Source organism: Cordyceps fumosorosea (genome assembly GCF_001636725.1).
Source record: "Cordyceps fumosorosea ARSEF 2679 chromosome Unknown scaffold_3, whole genome shotgun sequence".
Lineage (NCBI taxonomy): Eukaryota > Fungi > Ascomycota > Sordariomycetes > Hypocreales > Cordycipitaceae > Cordyceps > Cordyceps fumosorosea.
Genome location: NW_017387303.1, coordinates 1,107,133 through 1,128,409, shown reverse-complemented (window position 1 = coordinate 1,128,409; position 21,277 = coordinate 1,107,133). Strand labels below are relative to the sequence as shown.

Here is a 21,277-nt window from a genome sequence, read left to right as displayed (position 1 = left end):
GGCGTCGAGGGTGTAGCCCCGGTCGGAGAGATAATGAGGAGGAGAAGAGGTAGCTCGGCTGAAGCTAAGTAGAGTGGCGCGTTGCGTAGTATCGACTTGCCCTGCAGATTTCATACCCTATACCTGCATCATCCTCCTAATGCAAGCGTATCCAGGGAAAGGGTCAAAATACGAGGCAATTTATTCTATCTAGATTTTTGTTTTTTTATCTTCTCTGTTTTCTTTTCCCGGATATATCCGTTCCCTGCCTAGGAGCAGCGAAGGCCAGTACATTGTTCACGGGTATCCATCAATGCTTCAGCACACATCCTACAACACTGTCCATCAACCGGCCACGACCACCAAAACAAAAAACCAGTACCCTCACGGGCAGCCTAACGAGCTCGCCTCGAAGAGCCACATCACACCACTCGTGTATTTTGTTGAGGCTTTTGTCCATCTGTTCTGCAATTTGAGTGGTTGGAGATGTTTGATGGCCAGCAATCAAGCGAGTTTGACAGCTGCTGCCAGCTGGCAGACAAGAAGGACTGCCAGCTGCCTACCTCAACATTATCCTGTGGCCTTTTTAAACATTTCTCTCCTCTCACAGCTGAATTTATTTATCCTTCTTTCATCCCTCTTCTCTCGTGATTCTCGATTCCAAATTTCTTCATCTTGCGCTCACACAGTTGCTACCAAGCAAACACTCAGGACATTTCCTCGACTCTCGCACGACGGTAAATTCACCCTCCTTTACAAAGATATCATGCTGACACGCCGTTTCCAGATAACCATGCTCAAGCTCTCCACGGCAATTGCCATCCTCAATGGCCTCGCATCCCTGAGCCATGCTCAAAAGACCGACAACGAGACCTTGATCCTTTGTGACTGTGGCATCGGTGATAACAAAGATCAGCCATCATGGTCGACCTCTCGCCAGATGAACTGGTATAAGTCTCTCGTTTGGCCCGACTCAGCCAACAAATACCCGGCAGCACCTGAGATGGCTGTTGAAGTTCCATTTGGTAATGGCATCTATCCTTGGAACCCAGATGGCGCCACCGAGACAATGCCCAATGGTGATGTCTGGAGCGTCTACATCGAAGAACAAACCCCCGAGGGATTCAAGGCTGGCAATGCTGTCCACAAAGACGGCGAGACGCTAAACTGTTGGTCTTACCACGGAAGACCCATCAGTGCCGCCGTCAATAAGACCGCTAATCACGATGCCATCTGCTGGTCTGCCTTTGTTTGTAACAGCGACAATACCTCTCCCAATCGCCCCTCTGACATGACTCCTACATCAACCAGTCCTTCTACCACTGCCCCAAGCACGTCCGACTTCACCCAACAGCCTGCTCCTACAGAGTCCTCTGCTAGCAAGGTTCTCGGCATTGATGCTGCGTTGAGCCCTCGATTCATCAACTGGCCCAGCAACTGGGGTACCTTTATCAACAACTTTGTCTGGGACCAAGTCACTGGCAACTGCGTTGGTGAACCATTCAGAGGCCCTGGGTATACCATTACTTTTGAGTGCTCTGGCGTTCAGATTGATTCGGACACACATATGACTCTTCAGCTCATCAAGGCTCTCCGAGATGTCGGCATGGACAGCCTCTGGTTCAATCAGAATCCCATCATTCCCGGCACCAATATCTCCACAAATGCAACCGTTCCTACACCCAGCTGGGTTGTCATGCCCGAGTCACTGTCCCTCACTGCAACAGACGTTGCCGCTCAAAAAGTCATTGGCCATTTGTCGTACACCACCAAGTATGATACCTTCCTCGCGAACCCATGCTCGTCTTGCGAGACTGCCCGATTCAATGCCAATTTCTTTGACCCCATCCTCGAGGCGATGAAGGGAACTTTCCCAGACTACAACAACTACCATGTTCAAGCCGTTTGTGACCCGTGGGTAGCTTGTTTCTAAGAAGTGGGCGGTTGTTTGGCAACGTGGAATAATAATGTACATCGCTTACAAACCATTTTGAGAATCTGCCACGAAAAATGCAGCTAGCTTCCTGATGTAGAAAATTAGAAGAGAAATTACAATTTTTATTGATAAACACGATCATTTGCCTTGGTCATGCCACACATTGCCCTCCGTGGTACCTCTACGCTTGAGGGGGTACGCGATGGCCTCTGCCTACGGCCCAGCCTCGTTGCAGTGGAGATGTTGATCCTTCTGCATTGGCTGTTTATTAACTTAATAATTATCAGGCGGCAACTCTTCGTCATTGTAGGCGGCCGAATTCGTTACGTATACTCCCTAACTTCCAATTGTATTTAATCTCGGCGTCATTTCCCATGTTTTTGGTGAATCAATTGCCAAAGAAACGTGGTATTAGCGTCCAAGACAAGCGCGTCACGGGGGTATCATGAACCAAAGCCATTGCCTCAACGACGACAGAGTCGGCCCGCTCGTGGTCGGGTGCCGCGACAACTTTGATTTCACGAAGACATTCGAGCAACTCGCGCTATCTATTGCTCCCAATGTCTCATTCATTGTCATTGCGGCCACACGCATCGCCAAGCTCAGCAAGGCATCTGCCCGCGGCACCCTTGCACACCGCCTGCTGCTGACCAAAACACTCACCGCGTTGGCCCTCCTTGGGCTGCACTTCGCCTACCTCAATTTCTTGCTCGCCCAGAATCGGTACGGCGGCCGCTATGATGTTTTTGCGGCAGCCCTGGCCACGTCATCTACCGCGGTCTTGGCCCTCCACCTGCGACTGGCGCACGCTCGCATGCAGAGGCCGTCGGATACCATTACTATCTTCCTGTTCGTATCAATCATCTGCGAAGCGGTCCAGCTCCGCACACACTGGCTCTCCGCAGCGCCGGGGTGTCTCACAGGGTCTCTCGCTGCCATCACCACTCTGACACCCGTCCTCTTGGCTCTCGAGCTGACGAGCATATCGGCGAAAAGGGAGCGATCGGGGGTTTCAGAAGACAAGAAGAGCCCGAGGTCGGCGTTTAGCAAAGTGTTTCTCTGGTGGCTCAACGACTTGGTGCGACATGCCTACAGACACGATGTTGTGCCTGACGACCTCGGACCCCTGGAGGACGAGTTGGCGGCGGAGACGTATCGAACCCGATTCATGACGGGCTACCGTGCGATACAATGCAAAGAAGCGAGTCGAGGAAATACAACAAGAGGATGGAAAGTAGTGCGCGCTCTTCTCCGCGCCCTCGGGGGCAGCTGCGTGGCACCCGTGCTGCCGCGCATAATAATGTCGGTATTCAAGTTCGCTCACCCGTTCTTCATCGACTCGATCCTCAACAACCTGAGCCAATCCGCGTCCTATCTGCCTCCCGGCACTGCAGTGGCCTACGTGGGCATTGTGGTGTTTCTCAATGTCGGGACTGCCATGGCGACGAGCATGTACGGGTACTACCAGGAGCGCGCGGTCGCTCAGGTGCGCTCGTGCCTTGTGCCAGCGCTCTACCAGAAAACAGTGCGGCGCAATGTGTACTCGGAAAAGAGCTCCTCGGTCCTCAGCATGATGAACTCTGAGATGAACATGATCCAGTTCGGCGCCAAGACTGCCCACGAATTCTGGATCTGCCTTGTCGAGACGATTCTCGGGTGCTGGCTTCTGCAGCATCGTATCGGCTGGGCCTTCTTGGCGCCACTTGCTGTGGTATTGTTGTCGGCGAGCGCTTCTACGATATCCGGTCGATTTACTGCCAAGAGACAAGGCGCGTGGATGGACGCTCTGGGCAGTCGCGTGGGATTGATATCTTCTGTCCTGCCGAATCTGCCTTCCATCAAGATGGCAGGTCTGGGAAATCAGATTGGTCGTGTTGTTCAGATATCTAGGGAACGTGAGATTAGCCTGGGGAATCGATTCCGGCTTCTCAGTACCGCGTCTGCAACTTTTGCCTTTGTGCCGATGATATTTTGCCCTATCGTCACCTTCACCGTTGCTCGCAAGTCTCTCACCATGAGCGAAGTCATGACGTCGCTTGCATTCATAAACCTTCTCTCGAATCCCATGATACATCTTCTACAGTGTATTCCATTTGTCATGGCTGCCATTACTTCTATCGGCCGCGTTGAAGAATTTCTAGACTCTGACAATGATGATGGACAAGTCCCCGTGTCATACCGTGATGACGTTGATAGCACCGACGCCTCTGGGGTCATTGAATTAGTGGATGCTAGCTTTGGATGGGATGAGGACGAATGGTCAGTGCAGAACATTAACCTCTCAATGCCTGCTGGCTCTTTCCATTACATCGTTGGCCCCGTCGCCGCTGGCAAGACAACGTTTTGTCTCGGACTTTTGGACGAGGTCAAGCACACGAAAGGCCAAGTCTCAGTGCACCGTGGCAAACAGTTGTCTTACTGCAGTCAAGATGTTTTCATCATCAATGGCACGATCCGGGAAAACATTGTGGGCTTTGCGCCATTCAAGGCGGCCCTGTACGAGAAAGTGGTCAATTGCTGCCAGCTGCAGGCGGATTTCGCGTCTCTCGCCAATGGCGACGAAACCGTTGTCGGAAGTCAGGGCGTTGCACTCAGCGGTGGTCAGAAGAAGAGAATATCGCTGGCTCGTTCCCTATACGCAGAGCCAGACGTTGCCATCTTTGACGATGTTCTTAGCGGGGTTGATTCACGCACTGCGGAGAGTATTGCTTGTCAAGTATTTGGGCCAGAAGGAATTCTCAGGAACTCCAACACTACGGTCATCTTTTCTTCCCAGTCTACAGAGTTCGTTGATTACTTCAACAAATCTTTTGTTTTAACGGAGGGTATCGTGACATGGTCTGGCTCTCCCGCACAGCTGCCAGCTGAGGTGCGCAGCGAAGGATCACTTCCTGTGACGAAAAAATCCTCACAAGTTGAGACCTCAAAAGACAGGGCTGATATTGACGAGCCTCGGAAATCTGCAGGCAAGTCTGCATCAGGCACTCTGCCCATGGTTCCCCCTGGTCATGGCGACGACTATAGTTTCTACTTTGCTGCGGTCGGTCCATTCACTTTCCTCATCTTCTTTCTGCTTGCCGTTGTGTCGACGTTTCTGTTCACGTTCTCTACGCTCTGGCTAGAGATATGGGTGGCGGCAGAGGGAGACTCGGACCGAGAGAGGTTTTACTTCCGTACCTTCTGGGCTCTGCAAGTCACTTGCCTACTAGTTTTGCTGGTATATTTTACCTACACTAGCAACGTGATGGGACCCAAGGCAAGCTCAAAGCTGCACTTTGGAGCCCTGAAGACGATTATCCTGGCGCCTTTGGATTATTACACCACGGTTGACTCGTCGGTCCCGACGGGCTACATGTCGCAGGACATGAACATTATTGACAGCCAGTTTACGAACTCAGTCGGGAACACTGTCGCCTCCACTTTCATTACCTTGTTTCAATTTTTTCTGATTATTCTTGGATCGCCTGCTGTGCTCGTGGGCTATCCCTTCTTCTCCATTGTCCTCTTGCAGCTGCAAAGGGTTTTTGTGCGCGCAGCTGTGCAGCTTAGGGCCATGGCTTTGGAGGGACGTAACCCTCTCAAGTAAGTTCTCTTCCTCAACACAATATTTACGGCTATTAGATTATCTAACACTTGCTTAGCAAACACTTCAAAGAGACACTTGACGGCTTGGTCACGATTCGCGCCTTTGGATGGTCTGAGAGCAGCATTCGCTTGAACGACGAGCTTCTCGATAAATCGCAGCAATCGTCTTTTATTTCTGCCATGCTCCAAACGTGGCTCAAAACGATGCTCAACTTGTGCATTGGCGTAATTGCCTCAATCTTTGTCGGCATTGCAAGCCGGTTGCCCACCAGCACCGGACTAGTCGGTGTTGCCCTCGTGACGTTCATGTCCGCGGGGGAGATGCTCGGAAATGTGATCCAGTCTTACACAGCCCTTCAGACGTCAGCGGTGGCGCTGAACAGGCTCAAATTTCTGCAAGATGGAGTTCCCCGAGAGGATGAGCCAGAAAAGAATGTATCTGCTGAAAACTGGCCGTCGGAGGGAACCATCCAGCTGGATGCAGTGTCAGCTGCTTACAAGTAAGTTCCGCTTACTTTCTTTATCGAACCAGTACTGACATTCCAAAAGGACTAGCAAGAAATATCCCGGGAAAGAGCTCGCCCTCATAGAGGCACATGACCCGGATGATGCCTTGAAGGCTCTATCGCTTTCTATCAAAAAGGGCAAGACGACGCTAATTTGTGGCCGAACTGGAAGGTATGACGTCGGTAAAAGTGGTAGAAGTGAATCTTAACTAATGAATCCAAGTGGAAAATCGACATTGTTGCTCCTTTTACAGGGGTTCATCATTCCTCACTCTGGATCTATTACAATTGATGGGATTGCACCGGCTCGAGTTGACCGAAACAAGTTGCGCGACAGCATCATTGCACTGCCACAATTCCCATTTCTCTTGACGGATGACTACACGGTACGCGACAATCTCGAGCACCATTTCAACCCGGCGGAGCTGAGCCTTGCCGACATCCAACAAGCCAAGCCACTGCCGCCGCAAGACGAGGACTGCATCTATGCGCTGCAGACTGTCGGCTTGTGGGATACGATTTCCGCTCGCGGTGGGCTGGATGCGCCGCTCAAGGAGGGTTCGCTCAGTCGTGGTCAGAAGCAGCTCTTTAGCCTGGCGCGAGCCATTCTTCGTCAACGACGCAAGAGACGGGCCAGCCAGGGGACGGCGAGCGAAGGTGGAGGGCTGCTGCTACTGGACGAGTTCAACACGGGTCTGGACTCGTCGACGGAGTCACTGATGTGGGAAGTGATCAAGACGGAGTTTGCGTGCTGCACAATCATCTGCGTTGCGCATCGCCTCGGTGCTGCCTCGGATTTCGACCATGTTGTGGTGCTCAGCCACGGGCGCATCATTGAAGAAGGGGTTCCGTCCGCGTTGCTGGAGGATTCTGATAGCAAGTTCCGGGCTATCTGGAGCATGAAGGAAATTTAGAATCTTGTTCTCTTTTCTGCCCTTTTTCTTCCTCTTCGTAAGGCGCTGGCGTGGAGTCGAGGTCGTCTCTAACTAGTACATACATACGCAGTGGCATTTGCTGAAGCGCCTTTTCAAGCGCGGCGCCGTGGGCGATAAGCTTACTAAATTTGTTTTCAAATATGCAAATTTAAAAGCTGGATACATCATTTGATAATTTGTTTGCTTTGCCACCTGCACTCATATTGTGCGACTCAGGCATAATCACACACAGGTGGGGAGGGGCAGAGCGCTCAGCTTGGGCATCACTGTTGCCCCGCGTCTAGCATCGCCATCCTATCTCAACCTTCTTTCTTACTCAACTCCTCATCCCTCTCCCTCCTCTCCCCCATCTGCCTCCTCACCATGTCGCCGCTGCCGCCTCGGCCGACGGACGGCCTGCCGCGACTCATCACCTACTACCAGACGCTCCACGACGACCACGGCAAGCCCATCTCCATCCTGCCCCTCATCACGCAACCCGGCATCGCCGTCACCCACGTCATCCTCGCCGCGCTGCACGTCAACGAGGACCCGGACGCGCTGACCCTCAACGACCACAGCCCCGACGACCCGCGCCACCAGACCGCCTGGGCCGAGCTGCGCGTCCTGCAGGCCGCCGGCGTGCGCGTCCTGGCCCTCCTCGGCGGCGCCGCCAAGGGCACCTACGAGCGCCTCGACGTCGGCCCCGACGACTCTCAAGACCCGGCGGCGCTCGCCCGCTTCGAGCGGTACTACGCGCCCGTGCGGGACCTGGTCCGCGCGCGCGGCCTCGACGGCCTGGACCTCGACGTCGAGGAGGACATGAGCCTCGCGGGGATCGTGCGGCTGATTGACCGTCTGCGCGCCGACTTTGGCCCCGACTTTATCATCACGCTGGCGCCGGTGGCGGCGAGCCTGCTGGACCCGACGGCGAACCTGAGCGGGTTCGACTACGAGGCGCTCGAGGTGCTGCGCGGGCGGGAGATTGCGTGGTACAACGCGCAGTTCTACTGGGGCTGGGGCGACTTTTCGTCGCCGGCCATGTACGATGTGATGGTGCGGCGCGGGTGGCGGCCGGAGCGCCTGGTGGTCGGGCTGGTGACGAACCCGGCGAACGGGTCCGGGTTCGTCGCGTGGGAGAGCCTGGAGCAGACGCTGGCGATGGTGAAGAGGAGGCCGCACGGCTTTGGCGGCATCATGGGCTGGGAGTACTTCAATAGCTTGCCGGGGGATAGGGACCGGCCGTGGGAGTGGGCTCGCACCATGACGGCGCTGATCCGCGCGCACTGCCTGCCGCCGCCGGGGGCGGACGGGCCGAAGGGTGGCGGCGCTGGGGGGCCGGCTCCTGCTTCGGAGGCAGAGGGCAAGGAGGCTCCTGCGGTCGAGGCCGACCCGGATCCGCCTGGCGGTAAGGAGGCGGGGGTCCCTGGTGCATTTGAGTACTACACCGACGATGCGGAGGAGTAATCGGACTCAGACATGTAGGAGGATTGGAGATGAGAACACAGCAGCTGGTGCGAAATGGAGCTCATGAACTTAAGACGCAGATGTAAGAATTTGATAAATGTACAAATGATGGTCCAAAGGACATGCAATGAACAAAGAAAACAACAAGTACAAATAAGTCACCCGTATACCACCTTATACATAGGGAACATCGCGATGAGGCAGCTTCTCCTCAGCTTCGGCGGCATCGCTCTTGATGCAGCGACCAGGATGGAAGCAACCGAACAGCAAAACAGCCAAGGCAACCGGTGCAAACTCGAGGCAGGCAACGTAGATTTCATGCGTCTGCAAGTTTCCAAACAGACCCTCGGCCGTCTCGGCAAGACGAAAGGCTGTACGGAGATAGATGAGCGCCGTCGCCGCCGCGAACGCCCACGCGAAACCAACCAGCCCGTCGCGGCGCAGGTCGTCGCGAGCGCGCCACAGGAGCACCCCGGACACGACCACGTACACGCCCATTGAGAAGACCTGGTACGCCAGCCCTCCAAGCAGGACGTTGTTCGCCGTCGTCGGATCCCGCCTGTCCGCCTCGCGCTTCCCTATCATTGCCGCGCCCGCCACCTGCGCCGCCGTGGCCAGCACGTCCGACACTATAAAAAACAAATTCCACCATCTTTGGCGGAAGCACCGAGTGCCTGCGGCCCAGACGGGCTATCAGCACGGAAAGCACCGTGCAGATGCTGGCGGCGAGGAAGACGGGCGCGGTGACGACGAAGAAGTAGTTGAGGACAAAGTAGACGAGGTGGTAGGGGTCGTGGGCGGCGGAGAGGGCGCGGGCGGCGTAGTCGGCGACCTCGAAGGCGAGGCCGAGTGAGAAGGGCAGGAACCACCAGGTGCGGTAGCGCGCGGCCTGCAGGGTGTGCAGCAGCAGGAGCAGGGCGAAGAAGGCGGCGGCGAAGGCGGCGAGGACGAGGAAGGGCGTGAAGCCGTAGATGATGACAGGGTCGTGCGGGCCGTGGGGGCTGGTGAAGGAGGGGTCGACGTAGCCGGAGGGACGGGAAGCTGGAGGGTGTTAGTGAGATGTAGTGGAAGGGTAGGAGGAGGAGGGGTGGTGGTTACTTGGGTGAGGAGTTTGGCTTATGGTTGAGAGTTGAAGAACGAGCGAGGTTGAGAGAAGGGAAAGGTAGGCGTGGCAGGACAAGTTAAGCTTGAGGAAATAAAACGTAAAGGAACGATTGGCGCAATAATATTACTGTTGTGAATTTGGAAAAGAGAAAGAAAGAAATATCCGAGTTGTCGTTGGTTATGATGAAGTTCTAGTGAGGCTAGTGAGGCTCCGGGTTACACTCGTCTTAATATAGCCGCGCTCTGGTCAATGATTTTTGATACATTTACCTACATTAGAGATTGGCCTTATAATTGTAAAATTTACTCTGATTTTGGCATCATGTATGTCGGCCAGGGCAGGACACGCTGCCGACCATGGGGTGGTGATGGTGATGCCGTCGTCAGCCCTACCAAGGTCGGAGCTTGGTAGCCGCCGACCTCCGTGGTTGACTTGTGAGCCAACAAGGGAAATGTAAGAGGCTAACCTAGGACCATACCTGAAAGTTGCGCGTCCTAGCTATCCGTATTTTTGTGGCTGTGAGCCCTACTGTATAACTAGTTAAGGGCCTTTTATTACTACGACGACGTGTAAATGCGAGTGATAGGCCCACGAGCGACGACAGCTCTTACGCGCCTTTCTGTCACGTGTGTCCTTCCAGGCCTTCCCTTCTACATGCGTTCCTACATACACTTTCTGGCCTCAGTGCTGAACTACCAAGTCAACCGCACTGTGCTCGTCAAGTAACAGGGGCCCCGCCGGACGCTCACACTGGTGGTGGTTTGGAGAGGCGTACCAAGGCAGAGAGCATGAGAGCCCACACACAATCTGAGGTTCCGATGAGCTTTCTTTTGCGATGTTGTTGAGGTGGTGGTGGCAGTGCATGCACATGTAGTAGGCCTTGGCCTGGTCGCGACACCATTCCTGGTTGCCTGGCTGCCTGGCTGCCTGGCTGCCTGATACGCCCTCGATCCTCTCTACCTTCTTCCTTCCATACCCAAAAATACGAAGCGGCTGAGAAAACAGTCAGTTGCGATAATCGCCCTTCATCAGACGCCCTTCATCAAGTCATTTCGCCTTATCTACCTCTACCCCTACCGACGGTTACACCCCGAGCAAAGTCCCGCCTGTGAATCACAGCCAGATCGACATCTCACCGAGATGGATGGGAGATGGCCTTGGCACGGAGACCATGCTGAGACAAGCTTCCCTCACCCTCCCAAGCGACAAAAGAATTTTCACGACGACCTGGGCAATGGGGTTCACGACTCGCAAAACGGGACGCTCACTTTACATGATCAGTACACTATCGCCTGGATCTGCGCGCTGCACATAGAGATGGCAGCAGCTCGCGCCATGCTGGACGAGGTTCCCCAAGACCTGCCAAGGCATAGGAACGACAGCAACGCCTACACGCTCGGCAGCATAGAGCACCACAACATCGTCATTGCGTGCTTGCCAACAGCCCAGTACGGAACGAACAACGCGGCGAATGTGTTGACCCACCTGGTCCGTACCTTCCCGTCGATTCGCCTGGGCTTGATGGTGGGAATTGGAGGTGGAGTGCCGAGCAAGGCCGATATACGTTTGGGCGACATCGTTGTCGGAACGAGGGTGATGCAGTATGATTTGGGCAAGATTCTTGGAGACAGACAGTTCCAGCCGACAGCGATCCCGAAGATCCCCCAACAGCTGCTCGGCACAGTTGTGTCTAGCTTACGAGCAAAACATGAGCTGGAGCCCAGTCGGGTCCCATCCATCCTGCGGGACAAGTTTGAGGGACACTCCGAGTACGGTCACCCGAACTCACCGGATTACCTCTTCTGCGCGACGTATGATCATGTATCTCCAACGCCTGGCTGTGACGGATGCGACCATTCAAAGCTGGTGCCACGAAGCAGGCGGATGACGAATGATCCGCTGATACATTATGGTGCAATCGCTTCAGGGAACCAAGTCCTGAGGAGCGGCACTGTCCGGGACAACATTGCTCGTCGACTAGACGTCATATGTTTCGAAATGGAGACCGCCGGCCTGGTGGATATTCTCCCTTGTCTTCCAATCCGTGGAGTCTGCGATTACTCAGACTCTCATAAGAACAAGCAATGGCAGAGATATGCTGCAGCTGCAGCAGCTGCATACGCAACGGAATTACTGGCGGTGCTACCTGTGACTGAATCGCGTACAAAACCTGTCAACGTGCCCAACCCTCGTAAGTTCAGTAGACTTGGGAGCAGGTCCTGGCCATCGTGGCTCACATCCGCTGTATAGATCGAGATTTATCCAACGACAACCGGCGGCGATTGCTAGACTCCCTCAGATTTGACCAGATGGATTCTCGTAAAGCCACCGTTCAAACCGCCCACACCAAAACATGTCGATGGTTTCTTAGCCACTCTGACTACAAAGTATGGCTTGATGCCGGAAAATGGACGCAACATCACGGCTTTTTGTGGATCAGTGGCAAGCCGGGTGCGGGCAAGTCGACCATCATGAAGTTTGCATGGTCGAGTATGAAGAGCAAAGCCCGCCGCGAGCAGTCTATTATTGCTTCGTTCTTCTTCAACGCTCGGGGAGAATACCTGGAAAGGTCGATCGTGGGGATGTACCGATCTTTGCTACTCCAGCTGCTCGAAGGCTATCCTGATCTCCAGACAGTCTTGGACGATCCCGACCTCGTTTCACCCAGTCAAAATGGCTGTCCTTGCTTGAATGTTCTGAAGGACCTTTTCTGCAACGCAGTTTCCGCCCTCGGTCAACGCTCGTTTACTTGCTTCATCGATGCTCTTGACGAGTGTGATGAACAACAAGTTATGGACATGGTCCAATACTTTGAAGATCTAGCAGAACAATCCACAGACAACCGCATTGCACTCCGAATCTGCTTCTCTAGTCGACATTATCCCTACATCATCATACGACGGGGGGTCCGACTCACGCTAGAGGACCAGCCAGGTCATGCCGAGGACTTGGCAAACTACGTTGCAAGCCGCCTCCGGATCAAAGAACCCGCGCTTTTCGAAGAGCTGCAACCTCAACTTCTCGAGAAAGCCGCTGGTGTTTTTCTGTGGATCGTCCTCGTTGTCGACAGTCTCAACAAAGACTATGGACGGGGTGGACTGGCTCTGAGAAAGAGACTCGCAGAAATACCGAGCGACTTGAGCAAACTGTTCAAGGACATCCTGAGGCGTGACAATGAGAATATGGAGGATCTTCTGCTTTGCATTCTCTGGCTTCTCTACGCAAAGCGGCCTTTGCGACCGACGGAATTCTACCATGCTCTCTGGTCTGGTTTATCACCGAAGGGCCTGGCCGATCCTGAAGTCCCAGATGTTACAGCCCCAGATGCTGGTGACAGGGTTAGCAGATGTGTTATCAGCTCTTCGAAGGGACTTGCTGAGATCACGAAATCCAAGCAACCAAGAGTGCAATTCATACACGAATCCGTTCGAGATTTTCTCGTCAAAGACAAAGGTCTGCATGAATTGTGGCCTGATCTTGGATTTGATTGGGAGAGCCCGGCCCCAAGCCATGAGAGACTCAAACAATGTTGCAACTCATACATGAATCATAGCTTGGTGGGTTCGTCTGTTAACAAGCTGCTGTCAGGGACCAAATCCAACTTGCAGACGGAAATCTCAAAGGAGTACCCGTTTTTGGAGTATGCCAGCCAGCATGTTCTTCACCATGCCAACGCCGCGGCGAATGCGGTCCATCAAGATGAATTTCTATCTCGTTTTCCCGTTCGAAACTGGATCAGTATCATCAATCTTTTCGAAAAGTTCAAGGTTCGTGAGTACAGCCCAGATGCAAGCCTCTTCTATCTTCTCGCAGAAAAGGGATTCTCTGAGCTCATCCGCACGAGGCTCAAAGAGGATCCGCACGTTCATCGTTTTGGAGAGAGATACGGGTACCCGCTGTTTGCCGCTTTGGCCAACGGCAACAAAGATGCTGTTGCTGCTCTTCTGAACTCGCCCTCGAGCATCTGTAGCGGAGTCGATATTACAGAGGGCCTGAACTGCAGGAAAGACTTCAAAGACTACAAACATCGAACCCCACTATCTTGGGCTGCCCAGGATGGCCGGGCAGGCATTGTAAAGCTGCTTCTCCAGACAGTGACGAGTATTAATGACCTGGATGGTGGGGGTCGAACGGCATTTTCACGGGCCTCAGAGAATGGCCACGAGGCGGTGGCGAGGCTTCTTATCGACAAGGCAGCCGATACTAACGCCATCGACAAAATTGGGTGGACGCCACTCGTATGGGCTTTAGTAAAGGGCCACGAGGCGGTGGCGAGGCTTCTTATCAACGGGGGAGCGAACGTCGAGGTTACCGACGGGCGCGGATCCACAGCACTCTTCTTGGCCTCAGAGAAGGGTTACAAGGCAGTAATGGAGCTTCTTATCGACAAGGGAGCAGATATTAACGCCAGCGACGGGACCGGATGGACGCCGCTCTTGTGGGCCTCGAAAATCGGCCGCGAGGCGGTAGCGAGGCTTCTTATTAACAAGGGAGCAGACGTCGAGGCTAGCGATAAGCGCGGACGGACACCACTCTTATGGGCCGCTGTAAATGGACACGACGCCGTTGTTAAGTGCCTTATTGCGGCCGAGAAACTAGACCTTGCCTCAGAGGATGATACTGGCCAGACAGCTCTATCATTGGCTGCCGCAAATAGTCACGAGGACGTTGTCAAACTACTTCTCGCAACTGAAAGAGTCAATCCAGATTCCCAGGACAACCACAGCAGAACTCCATTGTTATGGGTGGCTAAATCCGCCGAGGCAATACACCCCTTTGGAATGACCGCTCAGGGCAACAGCAACCATGCTTTGCTAGATCCCCAGATGCAACTTATGCTTCTGGAGCAACAGAACAAGAAGAGGTTGATGATGGCACGTGCAACCGAAGGAGCCAATCCAGATTCCCAGGACAACCACAGCAGAAGCCCATTGTTATGGGTGGCTAAATATGCCGAGGCAATACACCCTTTTGGAATGACCGCTCAGAACAGCAGCAGCCATGCTTTGCTAGATCCCCAGATGCAACTTATGCTTCTGGAGCAACAGAACAAGAAGAGGTTGATGATGGCACGTCAAGAAAATTATGGCCTAAGACCACAGCAGCGTATCGTCAAGCTGCTGCTAGAAAAGGGCGCCAACGTCAACGCGAAGGACAATGAGGGTCGGACGCCGCTGTCGTATGTCGCCGAGAAGGGGCACGAGGCTATTACCAAGCTACTGCTGGATAAGGGTGCCGACGCCGAGGCGAAGGACAATGATAGTCGGACGCCGCTGTCGTATGTCGCCGAGAAGGGGCATGAGGCTATCGCCAAGCTACTGCTGGATAAGGGTGCCGACGTCGAGACGAACGACAATAATAGTCGGACGCCGCTGTCGTATGTCGCCGAGAAGGGTTATGAGGCTTTCGCTAAGCTACTGCTGGATAAGGGTGCCGACGCCGAGGCGAAGGATAAAGATGGTCAGACGCCGCTATCGCGGGCCACCGAGAAGGGGCACGAGGCCATCGTCAAGCTGCTCCAACGATAATCTCGATAATTACGAGACAAATACTTTTACACCCTTTCGGAAAACGGTACTTGCATAGCCCGTCACAAGCAATAAGACCTTTGACCGCGCCTTCCTTTGGGTGCCGCGCTGTGATTGGCTGGGTCGTATTTTCCCTTCCCGCCGGGCCGGGGCTGTGAGATCTGAGCCGCCGTGGAAAAGCGGGGAGTCGTAGGAGTCTGGCCGAGGGTACTACTGTCAGAAGATAATCTGGGTTGACCGGTTTCGGGTGGGAGACTTTGGTTTTGTGTTGTTTATTTTGCGGTATGCTGTTGGCTGTAGATGTTGGTCAGTAATGGGAAGCCACTGAGAAGACTTGTTGGTTGTAGGTTAGGTCTCTAGCCCTGAGGGCCTGATCATGAGTTTCTAAAGTATCTAAATTTTTAGGGATTAAATACGTAACTAGGTTATTTATATAGCGCTTACTTATAAAGAGGTAAGGTTTTAATTTTTTTAAATAAATTAATAATCCCTATTTAAATTATATAAATTTTAAATATACTAACTTTAAAGCTTTCCTAAAAGTAGAAGGTAATCTATACACTTTAGTATTTAAGTGTAAAAACACTATTTTTTAATGATTTTTAGATAGTCTTTAACTAAATAAATAGGTTATTTAGTCCTTTAAAAAAAAAGATAGTTCCTAACACTAGTAATAAAGTGATTAAAGTAGTAATTAGTGTTTTAGAAAGCACTACTAATAGTAATTATAATAATATAATTAGTAATATAATTTATATATTATTTATATACGAATTCTATCTTATAAATTATAGGGTTATTATAGTGTTACGAATGCTGCAGGACGTGCAGGCGGGGCTGAGAGAGGCAAGGCGAAGGCTTGTCACACTAGCCACCAAAAAGACAGGAGATCACGTGATCTCCCCGGGATCGAGGACTCGAGCCATCGAGCCATCGATCCAGGAATAGGATCTAGGGGATCGAAGGTCGAGCCTTCCGATCCAGAGTTACAGTAGAGGGATAGACAAGTACTTAAGGAGGAGGTATTCCCATAGCTAGGTAGTCTAGATCTCTACTGATCAATCTAAGCAATAGTTCTACTATTGGGAGTAATCTCCTAAACGTGACTCAAGCTACGATACTGCTCATCTGCACCTGTGGTGCATTCAACCTGACTCACTTCCTAAGAAACAGATTTACTGTGGATTAGAGAAGAGCCACCGTTACATATAGTAGATACTCTACTTATAGAAGTTCGGATATAAGAGCTATTATATATTAGTAAGAAGGCCTTCTTTAAGCTCTTCTAAATACTTTAAAAATAATTCTATTAGTTTATTAATTAATTATAAGATAATTTAAAAGTAAAGGGCTTATAAAGGCTCTCTTTAGAGGTGAAAGTACTAATTTTTTTATATATTATTAACTAAAGAATAATATAGTAAATAGTAGTATACTTCTTCTAGTTAGTTTAAAGCACTATATTAAGTATTATTAGTAAAGTGTTAGAGGCGTTTAGTTATCTATTTAATACCTTTATTACTCTTCTTAAGCTAGAATTTATATACCCTAAGATATTAAAATTAGTATTAATAAAGCCCTATTATAGTTATATAAGGGCTATTAATAATATATATATTAAAGTCTTTATACCTCTTAAGGACTAATAATAGTACTATAATTAGAAAGAGAATATCTTATAGAATATACTTTATACTATAAAGCTTAATAGTACCTTCTTATATATTCTAACTAGTACTAAAGGGTCCTATAATAACACTATATTACTATAGGTTACTTTATAAAAGAGCTTTAAAATACTACTAAAAAGGTTCTATATAGTTAATACTAACTTTAGTACTAAACTAGGCTTTCTTATACTATTTATTAGTGTTTAATATTATCTTTAAGAGTAAAAAAGAGGTTAAATAGTGCCTTAGAATATATAGGAATTATATAACCTTTAGTACTTAAGCCTTTAAATAATAGTTAAATAAGTATTTAGATTTATTAAATAGAAGTTTAGAATTCTTCACTTAGCTATTCTAGAATATAGTGAGGAGGCTTAGAGAGGCTTTATTTATACCTATATAGGATTATAGAACTTCTTAAAGGCGATAGAACGCCTAGATAATAAGGTGGATAAAGATAATAAGGCTTAAAGAGAAAAATCTAACCTAATAGAGATAATTAAGAACTATACTAATAAATATATTAATATTAATAATAACTATTAATATAGGTAGTAATTAGTTAATAAATAGTAGGAGGAATACTTAGTATTATAGGTGGCTTATAAGGCTATTAGGCTTCTTAAGCCTAATTCTAATAAGGATAATACCTTTAGTAAGGCTAATAATAATAAAGATAATAAATTAGAAGGCACTAAAGAAGTTAATAATAATAATAATAATAAAAAGATAGAAATAGATAAGGAAGAATAGTTAGAAGAGGGTAATTATAGATAAAGATATAAAGAAGTGTGTGTTTATTAATATAAAGTGAATTTTTTATCTACCTACTAAAAAATATAAAAAATAGGCCCTTTTAGTGAATTTAATTAAATTCACCCTTAATACCTCTACTTTAATTAACCTCCTCTTTTTATTACCTCTATAAGTATTAAATTAAGCTATTAAAAGCCTAAGAATAGCCTTAAAATAATATTAATTATTATATTATCTTCCTATTAATATACTATTATTTTTTTTATTCATTTTCCTTAGTAATAACCCTCTAAAAAAGTTACTTCTTTTATTTATCTATAGAGTTATTATAATACTTAAAATAGTGTGTTTTAACTACTATAGTATCTAAAAAAGCGTTAATTTAATTATTATTAGCTTTATTCTTTATCCTTTCTTATATATTAATATTAACCTTCTTAAATAGGTTATTATTATACTATTAAGGCACTAATTTTCTACCTTCTATAAAGCCACTAATTAGCTAATCTAATAGCTAGAATCTAGTAGGTGTACTACTATTTTTTACTATTCGTTTTTAGCTTAGTAAAAGTAAGTCTAACCCTATTAATTATATAGCTACTAATACTTTAATAGGTACTTCTTTAAGTATTAAATTATTACTAATATCCTACCTTCTTTAGCTTAACTTCTTACTTAATTCTCTTATTAATACAGCCCTCACCTAGGTCTCTAGAAATATAATATTATAGAGGTCTAGCTAGTGAATTCCCTCCCTTTAAAGCTAGTGGCTATATTCCTTTTTAATATAAATAATAGTCTACTAATTCTTATTTAAAGTCTTAATAAAACTAGTAATAGGATTATATAATATTCTAGACCTTAATTTAGTGTTTAAATAGGCTTAGAATATCCCTTTAATTTTATTTAGCTTTTATTAAAGCTTTTAAATCTTAATATAATTATTAAAGAATTAGATATTAAATTTAAGTATAATCTACCTAAAGATTATAGCCTAGGATAATAGCTTATTAATAATAACTTATTAGTTAAGCTAGACTTTAGCTATATATTATAATAAGTATATAGTATAATTATTAGTCTAAAATATTTATTATATACTAGTTAAAGAGGCCGCTTCTTCACTATTAAAAGCACTATATTCATAGGCCTAGAGACTTAATTCTAACTATTAAGAAGCCTCTTTAATCGCCGCCGCCGCCACCGCCGCTAAAGCCTCTGCCGCCGCCGCCGCCACTAAAGCCTCTATAGGCTCTAAAGCCTCTACCGCCGCTGAAGCCTGGCTTAAAGCTGACTAGTCTATACCCTAAGAGGCCATTTTAACGCCATGAGACCTACTAAAGATGATAAAGTTAAACCTAACGAGCCGAACGATATACAATACAATACTAATAAAGAGGGTCTACTAGCTACCTTATAATTTAGGCGTTAAAATATAGTGGACTACTTATATAATTAGGAATAGGGGGTAAAAAAAGGTACTTCTACTATATAATTCGCTAGTAGAGGTACCTGCCCTAGCCCACTTACGTTAAAAATCCCTGTATTTAGATAGTTTAGAAACTCATGATCAGGCCCTGAGGCTGGCACTAGGAGGCGCGTGTGTACACGTGTGCTAGAGAGCGCTGTTACCAAGGAAAAAAAGAGGAAGAAAGAGGAAAGTAAAAGGGCAAGGAAAAGGTCAAGGAAAAGGGCAAGAAAAGGGGCAAGAAAAAAAAAAAGCTCTCCAAGACTTGGCCAAAGAGCGTGCATAGTAATGAATATGAACAGTATGGAAGTGTGCCTTCTGCAGGGCTATGCTGTAAAGTCTCCAGTATTGATGAAGCCTGTAGTTGGGTAGCCTCGTCTGATCTCTATCTGTAGTTGCTGCAACCTGCGGAATGCACTGACGGGGATCCGAACTATGGTTCATCTTAAAAAAATGACCGGCTGAAAACTGCGACGGTAGATGCCGATCACTTACTTCAACGCTCAAATGGTCAAAGATCCCTGTCGTGATCTTGTGATGCTTGCATAGCCAAGGAACGGCAAGTGTCTGAGTTGTTTCGATATTAATAATTGTTGTGATAATGTAACCAGAAATAATAATGAGAGCACCGAGTTTCCGTTGCGCCAACCGTTTCTAAGCGAATAATTAGCAACGGCGAAAAGAGGACGACATGTGAAGGCCGTTTGTTTGTATGTACCTCGCAAGCAAGGCTCTGGGACTTGTGTCAGGGTGAGATGAGAGAGACCCAGGAAATAAAGTACCATTATCTATTATTTCCTGACAGGCTGCATGGTTGAGCTTATTATTTGATTATAAGCCCGTGTTTATGGTATCAGAACTGTACTCAGTGTATACACCATACCACTAACTACTCCGTAGTCCATCGTGGTCTCGGTCGCTCCTGCCGTGCGTGAGGTTGCATTGCAGCTGCACAACCCCCTCCCCTTCAACAAGGCCTCAACACCTGTCAGCATGTATTTCAGCAGAATCTCTCGCTGGATAAAATCTATTTTCTTTCCAGTCTTGTCCATCCACAGAAGAGACACGCATCGCATCGCATCTCATCGCGCATCAAGCCGACGCTGTTCCATCTCGAAATAGATAAAATGGCCGCTCCGACTGCAGCCGCCAACACCACCACCACGATCCAACTGGCCTCGCCCGACGGTCCCGTCACCAGGACGGTGCTGCAAACCCCGCTGCGAGACGCTCTCTCCTCCGAGGTCCCCCTCATTGATGTTACCGATCTCGTCAACGCCTCCACCTCGACTCTCGACGCCCGCAAGACCGTCGCCGCCCGCATCCGAGACGCCGCCACCAAGACAGGCTTCTTCTACATCGTCAACCATGGCGTACCCCTCGACGTCACCGACGCCTCATGCGCGGCCTCGCTTGACTTCTTCCGGCAGGACGTACCCGTCAAGTCGCTCGCCACACCAGCCCCGGCCAAGGGCTTCAGCAACAACGGCTACAGACCTCCCAGCTCGCTCTCCATCAACGCGACCGAGGGCGTCGACACCAAGGAGACGTTTACCCTCCGCTACGACCCCCGCTGGGACCCCGAGATTTCGGACCAAGACGCCATCCCAGAAGGGATCCATCTCGGCTTCGGTCACGAGGAAGACGCCTTTACCGGCACCACGAACAAGCCCGCTTTTGGACCGGCCATCAAGGCGCACTTCCAGGCCTGTCTGCACCTCGCGCGGACTTTGATGCGCGCATTCGCCCTCTCTCTAGACCTGCCCGAGAACGCCTGGGACGTCAAGGCTCAGTATCCAGGATGCGCCATGGGCGTCAACTACTACCCTCCTCTGCAGCCAACGGACCAGGGGGGCTCACCTACGGCCGTCTCCATTGGCGCCCACACCGACTTTCAACTCTTCACCATCCTCTGGCAGGACGATGCAGGCGGCTTGCAGCTTCTCAACCGAGACGGCCAGTGGATCCGCGCTGCGCCGATCCGCGGCACACTCGTCGTCAACATCGGCGACTTCATGCAGCGCATCACCAACGACCGCTACGTGAGCACCGTCCACCGCGCCCAGAACTGGAGCGGCCGCGAGCGCGTCAGTATTGCCTTTTTCTGGGGCTTTTCATTCCACGAGAGCTGCGGCGTCTTGGAAACCTGCCTCGCCGAGGGAGAAAAACCAAAGTACGAGGAAATCAACTGCAGGGACTGGGTCAGAAAGCGGCTGGGGGCCATGCAGACACTGAACAAACAAAGGGAGGTGGCCAACCAATAAACTCGCATGCCGTTCCAGCCCAACAAGGTAGGGCACTTACCTATTATTACCAGTAGTTGCCCGAAAATAGCCATGACAAATAAGATCAGCGCTTGCTTT

At 49.6% G+C, this 21,277-nt stretch overlaps 6 protein-coding genes across 6 annotated transcripts; 5 read left to right on the top strand and 1 right to left on the bottom strand.

The window, feature by feature from the left end:
- Positions 1 to 772: 772 nt before the first annotated feature.
- ISF_02049 (hypothetical protein) lies at positions 773 to 1,912 on the top strand (the record flags this gene model as incomplete). Its single annotated transcript, XM_018845656.1, has 1 exon — positions 773 to 1,912. The coding sequence occupies one exon, from the start codon at positions 773 to 775 to the stop codon at positions 1,910 to 1,912; it is 1,140 nt and encodes a 379-aa protein (XP_018707379.1).
- A 448-nt stretch (positions 1,913 to 2,360) lies between these two features.
- ISF_02048 (ABC transporter, transmembrane domain, type 1) lies at positions 2,361 to 6,920 on the top strand (the record flags this gene model as incomplete). The annotated part of the gene is made up of 4 exons (XM_018845655.1): positions 2,361 to 5,497; positions 5,557 to 6,000; positions 6,050 to 6,178; positions 6,230 to 6,920. 4 exons carry the CDS (start codon positions 2,361 to 2,363, stop codon positions 6,918 to 6,920), a joined length of 4,401 nt encoding a protein of 1,466 aa, XP_018707378.1.
- Positions 6,921 to 7,304: 384 nt separating this feature from the next.
- On the top strand, positions 7,305 to 8,387 carry ISF_02047 (chitinase 3; the record flags this gene model as incomplete). The annotated part of the gene is made up of 1 exon (XM_018845654.1): positions 7,305 to 8,387. The coding sequence occupies one exon, from the start codon at positions 7,305 to 7,307 to the stop codon at positions 8,385 to 8,387; it is 1,083 nt and encodes a 360-aa protein (XP_018707377.1).
- A 174-nt stretch (positions 8,388 to 8,561) lies between these two features.
- On the bottom strand, positions 8,562 to 9,968 carry ISF_02046 (RTA1 like protein; the record flags this gene model as incomplete). Its single annotated transcript, XM_018845653.1, has 3 exons — positions 8,562 to 9,016; positions 9,075 to 9,428; positions 9,959 to 9,968. 3 exons carry the CDS (start codon positions 9,966 to 9,968, stop codon positions 8,562 to 8,564), a joined length of 819 nt encoding a protein of 272 aa, XP_018707376.1.
- An 841-nt stretch (positions 9,969 to 10,809) lies between these two features.
- On the top strand, positions 10,810 to 15,020 carry ISF_02045 (Pfs, NACHT and Ankyrin domain protein; the record flags this gene model as incomplete). The annotated part of the gene is made up of 2 exons (XM_018845652.1): positions 10,810 to 11,683; positions 11,743 to 15,020. The coding sequence occupies 2 exons, from the start codon at positions 10,810 to 10,812 to the stop codon at positions 15,018 to 15,020; spliced, it is 4,152 nt and encodes a 1,383-aa protein (XP_018707375.1).
- A 5,021-nt stretch (positions 15,021 to 20,041) lies between these two features.
- On the top strand, positions 20,042 to 21,178 carry ISF_02044 (2OG-Fe(II) oxygenase; the record flags this gene model as incomplete). Its single annotated transcript, XM_018845651.1, has 1 exon — positions 20,042 to 21,178. The coding sequence occupies one exon, from the start codon at positions 20,042 to 20,044 to the stop codon at positions 21,176 to 21,178; it is 1,137 nt and encodes a 378-aa protein (XP_018707374.1).
- Between the last annotated feature and the right edge of the window lie 99 nt (positions 21,179 to 21,277).